Source organism: Leucoraja erinacea, chromosome 13 (assembly GCF_028641065.1).
Source record: "Leucoraja erinacea ecotype New England chromosome 13, Leri_hhj_1, whole genome shotgun sequence".
In the NCBI taxonomy this organism is placed as follows: Eukaryota; Metazoa; Chordata; class Chondrichthyes; order Rajiformes; family Rajidae; genus Leucoraja; species Leucoraja erinaceus.
This window is the reverse complement of record NC_073389.1, coordinates 40,219,477-40,232,811: the sequence shown is the minus strand read 5'-3', so window position 1 is coordinate 40,232,811 and position 13,335 is coordinate 40,219,477. Positions and strand designations below refer to the sequence as shown.

The window sequence follows — 13,335 nt, the reverse complement described above, 5'->3', positions numbered from 1 at the left end:
TAAACTGATCTAATCTGAACTGAACTGAAATGTCAGTGAATTGCAGAAAGCTCACCATAGAACTGCTGAATCATACAGCACAGAATCTGGTCCTTTGACCCATCATGTGCATGCACGCCATCAAGTACCACACTAATCGCATTGACCAGCGCTTGGTCCATAGGCTTCCATGTCTTGATGATTCCAATTCTCATCTGAATTACTACTTAATTGTTGTGAACCTGCCTGCACCACCCATTGAAAAATAATCTTTATCAAGTCCCCTGTGAACCAGTTATTCCATAACCTAAATTAAGCCCTTTAGTTTGAGACACCTCTGCGAATATTCTTTGTTATAATATTCTTCGTCCGTTTTTGCTCTTGAACATCGACAGGTCAAATGACATTCATCTCTGAGGTTTTTAAATGCAAGCATTGACATATTTAACAGGCACGAACAATAATAGTTATATTGTGTTTGTTTTTGCAGGCTGATTGCATCTTTTAAAGACAACTGTAAGATTCTAAAATTGTTTGCTAAGCATATAAAGGTAAAGATGAATCTCATTACCACTTTAAAATAATACAAATTCTAATAGTGGCTTCATTTCACTCTTCTTCAGCAATTGACTATAAATCAGCAAAATAATAGCTTTCCATTTGTACTTTATGACCATTAGGAATATTTTGCTTACATTTAACAAAATATAATTGAACTATATTACCGCAGAGATTTCCCCCTCTCCATTTTAAATTAAAGAGGACCTCTTTACTATGTGGGGGCATGTTTTATAAACAGAGAGTGATGAGTGCCTGGATTGTGCTGCCAAGGGTGGTGGTGGAGGCAGATATGATAGTGGCATTTAAAAGGCTTTTGGATAGACACATGGATATGCAGGGAATGGAGGGATATGGATCACGTGCAGCCAGAAGAGATTAATTTAAGGGCTCAGCACGGACATTGTGGGTCGAAGGGTCTGTTGTTGCATTGTACTATGTTCTGCTTTCTCTTCAAAAGTTCATATTGGATTGTACAGACCTCTCCGATATGCACAGAAAAATGAAAATAAATTCATGGGAAATTTGGGACATTTTCACATTCATTTTTAAAGGAAGAAATTCTATTTGATGCATTTTAGGAAATCGGGAATAGGATTGCTGGCTAATCTTTTGCCAGTATTAGCTCAGCGCAATATTAATTGTCCCTTTGTCAATTAGCAATAAAACTAAATATTTTAAGAACATGCATCAATCTGCATACTTACAATCTAATTTTGCATTGTTTCATTACCATTTATTACAAATTCTAATTGTGTTATTTTTCTTATCCAGATTGAAGAACAGATAAAATGGCTCTCGAAAGGGGTTGTACATATTGGTGTAGGAACACCTGGACGGATTAGAAATCTGATAGACCTTGGTAGGAAATCCTGTACTCTGTAATTGTTTGCTTTTATATTTTCAGTCTATTCAGAGTTAATCTGCTTTAGTCTGTTCACATTTAACTATTCTTGTTTAGTTGGTACTGTAATTAAAATTGATCATGTGACTTGCGCAATAATGTCTCATGCTGCTGATCTGTAAATAGAAACGTTTTTTATTGTTTAGAGATACAGCACAGAAATAGACCCCTCGGCCCACCGAATCTGCACTGACCAACGATCCCCGCACATTAACACTATCCTACACACATGAGGGACTATTTTACATTTTATACCAAGCTAATTAACCTACAAACCTGTAAGATAGACACAAAAAGCAGGAGTAACTCAGCGGTTCAGACAGCATCTCTGGAGAAAAGGAATAGGTAACATTTCAGGTCGAGACACTTCTTCAGGCTGAGCAACTGCAGTTCCTTCCTGCAAACTTGTACATCTTTGGAGAGGGTAAATATACAAACCAGGAGCCATATGACAGGGGTCACAGTGTAAGAATAAGGGGTAGGCCATTTAGGACTGAGATGAGGAAAAACTTTTTCACCCAGCGAGTAGTGAGTCTGTGGAATTCTCTGCCACAGAAGGTAATGGAGGCCAATTCACTGGGTGTTTTCAAGAGAGAGTTAGATTTAGCTCTTAGGGCTGAGGGAATGAAGGGATATGGTGAAAAAGCCAGTACGGGATACTGATTTTGGATGACCAACCACGATCATATTGAATGACGGTGCTGGCTCGAAGGGCCGAATGGTTTACTCCTGCACCTATTTTCTATGTTTCTATGCTGGAAAACTGATGTGTAACAGAGTGTGTTAGAAGTATTAGGCAGGTCAGGCAGTCCCTTGAAGGGAGGAAACTGGAGTTAACATTGCAGGTTGATAACTTGTCATCTTCTTCAGAGAGATCAGCTGCAGTTAACTACTCCTGCATCATTCACTCTTAGTCAGTGCCATGACATTTTGTGCCATTCAGTCTCTCTTCGTCTCCATTCTATAATTGGCAATATCTTCAAACCTCACCCTTTTCTGGAATTTAAAACCTTTGAATTATAAAGGTTTCTGGCCCCAATGAAAATTATCAATGTGCACTTTTACTTTATTTTTATACCTACAGGTAGTACCTAACCCATTGAGTACTTCTAGAAGAAATAATCTGGAAAATAATAAGCACAAGGATATGGATAATTTGCAGGCAGATGAGATTAGTATATTTTGGCACTATATTTGGCAGAGACATTGTTGGCCAAAGGGCCTGTCCCTGAGCTGTACTTTTCTATGTTCTGTGTTCAAGTCTGGAACGTTATGAAGGCAGAAACAAGTGAAGGGGACTGGCAAGGTCTCTCTACCAACAGCTGGCATCTCTTAACGAGCTGAACAATTGCTTTCTGTGCCATAACGATTCTGAAATGTTGTTATGCAAGCAGAGCCCAGAATTAGCACCTGAGAGCCTATTGATGCCAGAGGAGATGTTCAAAAGCAAGGATGCGTGGTCCATAAGCAGGTGCACTGAGATGAGATGGGAAAACATCCAAGTAAATTGGGCAGAGGAAAGTAAAGAATGGCCTACAGCGGTTGGAGAGAAGGGGTAGCAATCAACAAATGTTCTGGTTGGATATAGATGGCGGAAATTGGTGACAATATAGGAGTGATGAAGGAGTAGGAAAAGGGAGAGGAATATTAAAATTATCAGTTGGGAGTGAAATAGATTGCAAGAGTTGCAGGATGGGTTGGGTAGATGGTGAGAGAATGTGATAAACTGGGAACGATACTTAAGGATGTAGATTTTGTTGATCACTACCAATAACAGTTGGGGAAAGAGGAAATAATCAACTGGGAAAGAAAGGGAAGGGGTTCATCTTAAGAAAATGAAAGATAAAACAGTTATAGCTCTGAGATTAGTGGAATGTGTGAATCGTAGAGATACACCACATGGAAACAGGTCCTTCGGGCTCGTCCCACTTGCCTGCATTTTGCCCATATCCCTCAAAACATTTCCAATGTATTTTAAAAGCCATCATTGTATCCACTTTTATAACTTTCTCTGGCAATTAATTTCAGATGTGGAGTACCCTCTGACTGAAAAAAGATGTTCCTCAGGTCCTTCTTAAATCTCTCACCTTAAGACAGCGCACTCTAGTTTTAAAATCCTCTATCCTGAGAAAAAAAACTGAGCATTTACTTTATCCATGTCCTCTGTGATCATGTACGCCTCAATAAGGTGTACCTCAATAAGGCACTCTTCTGCCTCCTCGGTTCCAACGAAAATAGTCCCAGCCTATCTAGTCTGTAATTCAAGCCTCAAGTCCAGGTAACATCCTGGTGATCCTCTTCTGCACTGTTTCTAACTTAAATACATCCTTCCTTCAACTGCGCATAGTACTCTAAATGTGGTCTCACCACGCAGCTTGAACACCTGTTGTACACAACACCTTACCCAAAATGGGCAAGCGTGCCAAGCGCTTTCTTCACCACCCTGACAACCTGATTCTAACCTTTCAGGGAGCCAAGCACCAGTTCATCCATATCTCTTGTTTCTACAACATTCCCCAGTGGTCTGCTATTTACTGTGTATTTGGGTTGACATAACAATGTACAACAACTCATACTTGTGAGACTTAAATTCCACTTGTCAAATGGAAGAGGCAAATTCCATTTGCCATTCCTTGGGCCACCTTCCCAACTGATTTACATACTGCTGTAAACCTCCTTCCAGTCGGATGAGATCCTTCCTTATTGTTCACTATATCACCTATTTTTATATCATTGCAAATATACTAACAATGTTAGTCACATTGTTCACCAAATCATTAATTTAGATAATAAAGGACAGTGGGCATAGCACAGCCCCTACACCACTTCATTGATTACAGGCCTCCGATCAGAAAAACAACTCCCCACAACTACCCTTTGATTCCTTCCTCCTACCTAATTTTGAATCCAATTGGCTAGCTCAACTTGGATTCTATGGAGTCCAACCTTCCAGACCAGCATGGGACCTTATAAAAGACTGTGCTAAAGTACATGTAAACTTCCCCCACTGCCCTGCTCTCGCCTATCCTCTTCGTGACCTCTTCCAAATTGTCTATCAGATTCTTGAGACATGATTTCCCACGCACAAAGCTATGCTGACTGTCACTAATCACTCCATGCTCTCCAAATGCTGGTAAATCCTGAACCTAAGAATTGCCTTCAACAACTTTTCCTCCATTTAGGTCAGGTTTCCCGGCCTGTAGTACCCTCACTTGTCCTTGCTGCCCTTCTTAAATAATGGTGCAACAATAACCACACTTCAGTCACCCAGAACTTCACCTGTGGCTGAAGATGATACAAATATCTCTGCAATTTCCTCCCTAGCTTTCCACAAGGTCTGAGGATGCATGTTGTCAGGCTCTAGAGATTTATCCATATTAATGCATTTTAAAACTGCCAATACTTCTTCTTTGGTAATTTGCATACGATCTAAAGCATCACAACTCATAAGCCTCAGTTCCTTAGTTGCCATGATCATCTCTTCAGTAGAAACGGGTAAGAAATACTCATTTAATATCGTCCTCATCTCTTGTGGTTCTACATAAAGACGGCCATATTAATCTTTAAGGGGACCTCTTCTTTCCCTAGCCATTCTTTCACTCTTAATATATCTATAAAAACTCCTAGGACTTTCTGTTACCTTATCTGCCAGATCTTTTTTTTTGTCCTCTTTTTGCTCTTCTGTTTGCTCTCTTAAACATGCTCCTACTTTTCTTATTAGTCTTTTTTGTCATGCGGAAGGTCGCTATGTATATATAACATTTCACGTGATGCTATGGGTTGCTGTACGTCACTCTGCCAGAGCACAACGTCACAAAAAAAGCACGGTTTCATATTCCCATTTCACTTGACCCTGTCTGCCTAATTCTAACATATGTCCCCTTTATCCTGACCATAACCTCAACATCTCTTGTCAACTTGCCAGCCATGTTCTACACCCTAGCAAGAACCTGCTGCCCCTGTACTCTTGCTATCTCACTTTTGAAAGCCTCCCACTTGCCAGCCGCCTCCTTATCTGCAAACAGACTCTCCCAATCATCCCACCGCAAGCTCCCATCCACTACCTTGAAAGTTGGCTTTGCCCTAATTTAGGCCCTTAACTTGTGGGTCAGTCCAACCTCCCCATAACTCCTTTAAAACTTATAGGCCAAAAGAAATAATAGTCCAACTTGAATGGAGTTCAAGAGCAGAGGGAGAGGATTGGATGTGATAGTGGAATCAAATTGTGCCTCTCTGGAAGGGGAGATAATTAAATTGTCTAACTTCAATAGACAATAGGTGCAGGAGTAGGCCATTCGGCCCTTCAAGCCAGCACCACCATTCAATGTGATCATGGCTGATCATCCCCAATCAATACCCCGTTCCTGTCTTCTCCCCATATCCCCTGACTCCTCCATCTTTAAGAGCCCTATCTAGCTCTCGCTTGAATTTCAATACCTAGTTACAGTTTTACATATGTGTATGTTTTTTGTCACCAGTGCCAATGAAGGAACATTGACTCACCTAAGTTTTAATTTAAAATTCCTGTCACCATTTTCTCACATCTGGATCGTGATCGTCAAACTGAAGCATAGTTTTGTCTGATGTATTTCAGATTATGTCATGTCCATGATAAAGATTCGAAATATAAATGTTATATACTACATCTTTTTATATACTAAATCCTTCCTCATTTATGATGCCACTTGTCAGGAACCATGTGTTAGTAAGGGGCAATACAGTATGTAAAATTTGATGTGCTTGAAAGATCACTGATGACTAACAATCCAATTCTAGGATTATTATAATCATGACTAACAAATTTAAGTATTCATTCTTTTATATTGACCAGATGAACTCAGTCTGCAGTCTCTGAAGTATGTCATCTTTGATTGGAATTGGCGAGATCAGAAGCTTAGAAGACTAATGGATATTCCAGAGGTACCTATAATTTACCAAATTAGCTATAACCTCGTGTTCCTGTAGAACTGTAAATAAAATACCAGATTTCAGTATGAACATTATTAAATAATTGTCTGCACCATCTCCAGTGTAATGCAAAGTGTGATGTGGATCTGGTTTAGACTCCAAGAGAGGTATCAGTAGAGCTACAGAAATTGAATCAGGTTGAAAATACTTGAATTAATGACAGTTTGTGGCATTTCTTTTTGGAGCCAAACCAATGTTAATCAACTTTCCAGTATACAACGGGGTTGGGTGGAGAAATGGCAGATAGAAGGTTAGGAAATGTGAGGTATTGCAGTTCGGGAGGTTGAAAGTAAGGGGAAAGTATATAGTTAATGGCAAAACTCATAACAACATTGATGTATGGAAGGATCCTGGGGTCCCAAGCCTGTAGATCCCTGAAAGTGACTACACAAATATATAGAATGGCAAAGAAGTCCGATAGTATCCTTGCCTTCATTCGTCAAGGCATCGAGTATGAGTCAGGAAAGATTGTAGCTTTATAAAACTTTGGTGAGGCTGCATTTGGAGTATTATGAACAGTTTTGGTCACTCCATCATAGGAGGCATTGAAGAGGGTGCAGATGAGGTTTACCAGAACGATGTCTGCATTAGGGGCTATTAACTATTACGAGTGGTGGCACAAACTTGAATTATTTTCTCAGGAGCATTGGAGTTTAAGGGGAGACATGATGGAATTATATAAAACTATGAGAGGTGTAGTTAGGGTAGAGAGTCAGATCATTTTTTCTAGGATGGAAAGGTCAAAGACTCGACGGCATAGCTTTCAGGTCAGAGGGGCAACGTTTAAAGAAGATGTGTGGGGCAAGATTTTTAAACAAAGAGTGGTGGATGCCTGGAACTTGTTGCCATGGATGGTAGTGGAGGCAGATATGATAGTGGCATTTAAGTGGATTTTTGATAGGCACATGGGTATACAGGGAATAAATGGATATGGGTCATATGCAGAGAATAACAGCATCATGTTCAGCATGGACATTGTGAGCTGAAGGGCCTGTTTCTGCATTGTACTATTCTATGTTCTGTTAAACATTCCCTATATGTACCATTCCCCTTGGATGCATAGATATAATTTGAATTAACCTTTCATTGTATAATCAGTAATTCATTTTCTTAATGTGTGAAATGAACTGATTGTTTGCACTTCATTGACCATTACCTTCATCTTTAGAAGCTGATTATTTTCTGTATAAGATCAGAACCTTATACAATTAATGTCATTTTGAGCTAAATCGCATTCTTTATATTGTAGGTGAAAAAGGAAACATTGAAAATGCTGGAGACAAGTATCGTACCGGTCATTAAAAGTGGATCTGTGAAACTCGGCCTCTTCTGACATCATTTAATGATACCTCTTGGTTTGTTTTTGTTTAAAAATAGACAATATCACATTTGAAATATTAAGGTTTTCTCTCAATTCAGAATTTATTAAAACATAGAACATTCTTATTAACTTAGACACAAAATGCTGGAGTAACTCAGCGGGACAGGAATGGGTGATGTTTCGGGCCATGACCCGAATCGCTACCCATTCCTTCTCTCCAGCAATGCTGCCTGTCCCGCTGTGTTACTCCAGCATTTTGTGTCTATCTTCAGTTTAAACCAGTATCTGCAGTTCCTTCCTACACATTCTTAATAGCTTGTCTGATTTTATTTTATTTTTACTCTTTGTGAAGTGATTTTTTTTTATCTTGAACCTCTATTCTGATACAAACATTTTAAAATAATGGTTTGCTTTAAGTTCTGATGCTGGTTAAAATTAGTAATCAAAGTATTTCGAACCAGCTTCAATACAAGTATTCTTTGTTCAGTGTAAGTGATCAAAACAGTCAATTAAAGTAATGGAGATTCCTGTTTGTATTGTTAAAATCTCGAACAGAAAACCATGGTGGTATTGTATTCACTTGTAAAACTCTAAAACATAAGACCTTCTTACATGAGGAAACTGTTATTTGGAAAATCAAAATGTTGTTTTCAAAAAGCTGTGACTTTCAATAAAGGATGGATCTGCTGTACCATTGGGGGCTCTCTGCTTTTGAAGACTAACACTGCAAAATCATTTGTTTTGCATGTTATTGCATTTAAAAAATGTATCAATGGAAATTTCAGTTTTAAGCGATTTTGTTCATGTGAATACATAACTGAGCATTGGGATTTAAGTTTACATGTACCTGAATGGGAATAATACTCTTGGCTGAATGCAATGGTCAAAGGTGTGTTGTAATTATGAAATTGTACAGGCACAAATAATGTTTGTTGCACACCAATTCTGCCCTTGTCAATGAATTGAAAGACATTTTGCCTTCTCAGGTGCAGCTGGAGATTAATGTTGGGTATTCTGGCTGCCATCATATTGCTATCATTGCCACTCACTCAACCTGTCTAAGTCACCTTGCATCCTCATACAATACAATGCAATATTTATTGTCATTTGAACCTCAGTGATGCTCGAACAAAACTCTGTTTCTACAGCCATACAAACAAAAACGATTTCTACTAGACACACAAACAAATGTTTGGAGTCAAACATGTACAAGGTTAAAAAAGGCAAAGGAGTCTGGATATAAGCCAGTTGTAAACTTTTTAAGATGTTGTTTCCTGTTTGTCTTATGCCGTTAATCTCATATCTGCCAATAACTTATTAAGTCTCCTTGGCACTTTACCATAGCTTGGTCCTTATAACATCTCATATTTCTGCCAAAGAGTCATTAAATTGCGTTCATTCTGTCTTCTACACCCAGTACTTCCTGACCTGCTGGCTTTCATCATCTTCTATTATTATTTCAGATTTTCAGTACTGCCAATATTTTTATATCACACTGTGTGGGGACCCAGAAGAGAAAGGCATCAAATAAAAGGGATAAAATGTTTTCTTTATTTTGTCATGGTTTAAAATATAATCAGGACAACATTACCACCAAAGGACCCTTCCATTTATTTTTCGTCTTATTTTCTGAGAAAATATATCTCCTTTACATTTACTACTCTTGTCCACTGTTCAGAAGAACTGTTGTACACACCATGTATCTGAGCCCTTGGCTAAATGACAGCCGGCTATAGGTGGGAATAGCCCTGTTCATTTAACTAGGATAGCCAAATTGGATTGGAAAAATAAAAGCATGGAAGTGGGATGCTATTACAGTAATTGCATTGATATTAATGTTTAAATGCATTTTTAATTGTTTTTGTCTTTATCAGAAGGAAACAGTAAAGGTGACAGGATATTATGAATGGCACCTTGTCATTTTGGAGCTGAATACCAGTCAATAAATGTTCTTAATTCCAGACAACAGGACAAAGGAATGGTGCTAATTAAAGTGATCATCATCCTCTGCCAAAAACAGGGTCAGCGGGTCAGGCTGCATCTGTGGAGACATGGTATAGGACATATTGTAGTAGGGAGTGGGTGGGTGGGGGGGGAGGGGGAGAACTGGAAGAGAGGTGAGGATGTGACGAAGCTGGCAAGTTCGCTCGTGTGTCAGACGATGTGTCGCTCGCGCTGGTGGCTTTCTGTCCAACGTCGTGGTCAACATGTTGACAGAGTGAATCGTGGTCGTTTCCGGGGCTCGCCAAATCAGGTGTCATGCATCCTGATGACAGGGGCAGCAAGGGCTTCATTGGCAAGAGAGAGAGGGGAGAAAAAAACTGTAAGAGAGGAGAAGAGGCATAAATTGTGTTGTTTAATAGAAAATATACAATATGCAGGAGTAACAGTCGGCCTTTCAGCCCACCGCCATTCGATATGATCATGGTTGACCATTGTATCCCACCTGCCTTTCACAGTTCAATGTTAACTCCCTCTTAAACTAGCCGCATCCACTACCCTTACACAGATTAGGGGTAAAAACTTTTCATCTCACAAAGGCCAATTATCCACTGTAGAGACACGCAACATGTCTGTTTGGATGGGGAAAGGGGAGTGGGAGGAATCAGGTGCGCATCCTGATGGGGGGAGGCAAGAACCCACGCAGTTTACAATTTAAAGAGAATGTGCAAATTCCACATCGACAGCACCCAAGGTCAGGATCGAACCTGAGTTTCTGGCGCTCTGAAGCAGCAACTCTACCAGCTACCTGCACCACTCTACTGTCCTCAAAATGGAGAGTTTAGATAACTGGAGAATTGAATGTTCATACCGTTAGCTCATAAGCTACCCAAGCGAAATATGAGGTGCTGTTCTTCGAGTTTGCGTGTGGCCTCACGAATGTCTTCTAATCAACATCTTCATGCAGGTGGACTATTTCTGTTTGTTGCTGACACAATTCACATATTTCCTGAAGTTGTTTTGAGTTGCAGAAGTCCGCAGGGAGTGGTGTGGCCACTGGTGAAGGCTGTACTGCAAGGCTCTGTATTAGATGAGGTAGAGTAATATGCATTTACTGCTGAATTCATCATGGATTGGAGATTAAGCAGAGGGCATTCAGAGGAGGGATGAAGAGGAATTGTAGGAGAGTTAAAGACCTGATGTTTCATGTTGCAGGAGAAATTAATCTACATGAACATTTGCGAGAATCATTGTGTGAGATATTTGCACACAAATAAGGGCATTATCATTGAAATCGAACCTGCTGCAACGATGAGTGTACCTTAAAGCAGGGCAACGACTGTATTGCATTCTGCTGTTAATTTTTTTGCATCCAGCAAAACAATCACAAATTTCTCCATTTATTTGGCTCTAAAGAAACTTGGTAATAAAATGACTTGAATGGCTTTGGCACTGAGTACGTGAATAATTTAACTTTGGGGAAGTTTAATCTCTGAACCAGTGCCAGTTCAGCAGTCCAACATTTGTGCCCGGTTGGCAATGTTTTCACTGAAGCCAAAAATCTTTTCAACAGCATGTGGCGGCATTATTCGCAAGCCCAAACCACACAACATAATTTTTCAGTAGATGGGCAAATAGAAACGGAGCTTTTGGATAGATCCCAAAAACAAGCTTGGGAATTGTGATGCCTAATTAACCCATTCCCACTGATTTATGTGTACTCAGCAAATTGACATTGTGATATTGGTTGCTAGTTTTATTTCAGTGTGCATCCGTCACATTAATACATTTTTAATGCATCGGGAAGGATTGGTTCCTACCTCATGTCCTGCGTGGAACATGCCTGGCCACATACCTCTAGTTAGAAATTCATCCTTCCATCACTACCCTCTGCCTCACTAACTGGCTAACCTTGAATTAACTTAGTCAACTCACCTTGGATCCCATGTACCTTAACCTCCTGGTCCAGCCTGCTATGCAGGATGATGTCAAATGGCTTACATATTGCCAACATCCATTGCCGTGCCTTCGTCAATCTTCCTCAAAAAGACCATCAAATTGATGCATAAAGCCATGCTGATTGTGGATCAGCCGTGCCTGATCTGCCCATGCTTTTCCCAAAGTATACAAACCCTATCTCTGAGGATTTTCTCCAATCATTTCCTTGCCATTAATATAAGGCTCAATAGTCTATATTTTCCTTTCAGAAACGAAGGTTTGCAACCTGGCCAGGTAAAGTGGGAACAGCAAGACCCTATCTCTGAACTTTCTGCCACAGAGGGTAGTTTTTCGTTGGCCATTAAGAGGGAGTTAGATGCTGGCAATAGTGGCCAAGGGGATCATTTTCCTTTGGAGAAACGAAGGTTTGGGATACTGGTTGGATGATCAGCCATGATCATATTAAATGGCGGTGCAGGCTCGAAGGGCCGAATGGCCTACTCCTGCACCTAATTTCTATGTTTCTATGTTTCTATGTTTGATGACATGCTAGCCCCTGATTTCATATTTGCAGAAAGACTGATATGGTGAGTCGTTGAGAGGATTGCCTAGTGGCACCATCTGTGTGTGGTACCACGTAGCTTTCAATGGTCTTCAACCAGATCAATGGACAGCTCCAGTTCAAGTGCCGGAGGAAATTGCACAGTACTTATGCTGTAATTAAGGGGAAGATTGTAGAAAAGCAATTCAATATCAGGTGTGAGTATAGATTGACAAAAGCTATGACTACAGGTTTCCCTTGAATATCCTGGTTTCCCCCTTTATCATTAATGCATGCTGCAAGCTGCATCGACAAAATTGTCAGGAACCAAAGAGTAATGTTTAAAAGGGGTTTCTGTGACTGGAAAGTTGTTATCAGTAAGGTTCTGTGGGACTTAGTATTCACTTCTTTTTACTATATAATGTAATTATATTTTATGTAAATATCGAGGACATGATCAAGTACTTTGAGATTGATAAAAAAAATATTAATTAACAGTGAGGAGCAAAGCTCTAACATGCAAGAAGATATAGATGGCCTGAGCAGAAAGGTGGTTAATGGAATTTCATTAGAGCAATGTGAGGTGATGCACTTAGGAAAGTGCAACTAGGCAAAAGAAAAGACAATCAATTGAAACTGTGGGAAAGTGGTGTGCCTGTGTAGTGCTTGGTCATAGATTCGTAAAAGTAATAATACCGTAAACCCTCGTTATAACAGGCCTTGGGGGAGGGAGTAGGGGGGAGGGGGAACGGTGTCCATTAGTACCAATTGTCCACTATAACCGAGTAACGGATTACTGAGTAATATAGCATCATTGCACAAGTAGTAAAAGCAAAGAACTGCATATGCACTCCTATAAGAACTGCATATGCTGTTTAATACAAAAGGACACAAAGTGCTGGAATAACTCAGCAGGGCAGGCAGAATCTCTGGAGAACAAGGATAGGTGACATTTCAGGTCAAGACTGTTCTTCAAACCATTCTGGAAATGGGCCTGGAATCCAAGTGAGTTAATGGCCCTGGCCGGGGGAGAGGCTAGGATCGCGGAGTCATTTGTCGTGATCCATGGCTGGCCGGTACAGGTAAGACCATGCAACATGATGGAAGGTTTAGAGAGAAGGTGAGGATTTTTTTTAGCCTCAGATCTTGAAGCCGCTGCCTGAAAGTGGTAAAAACAACACTCTT

At 40.0% G+C, this 13,335-nt stretch overlaps 1 protein-coding gene across 2 annotated transcripts in view; it reads left to right on the top strand.

Annotated features, from left to right (window-relative positions):
• The window catches only part of cmss1 (cms1 ribosomal small subunit homolog), a 46,127-nt gene extending 37,706 nt beyond the window's left edge, over nt 1–8,421 (top strand). For both annotated transcript variants that reach the window (XM_055645011.1, XM_055645010.1), the window contains exons 8-11: nt 470–530; nt 1,312–1,399; nt 6,273–6,361; nt 7,659–8,421. In XM_055645011.1, the coding sequence (XP_055500986.1) occupies nt 470–530; nt 1,312–1,399; nt 6,273–6,361; nt 7,659–7,742 (322 nt within the window). In that variant the 3' untranslated portion in view covers nt 7,743–8,421. The remainder of the gene's footprint in view (nt 1–469; nt 531–1,311; nt 1,400–6,272; nt 6,362–7,658) is intronic.
• Nucleotides 8,422–13,335: the final 4,914 nt, after the last annotated feature.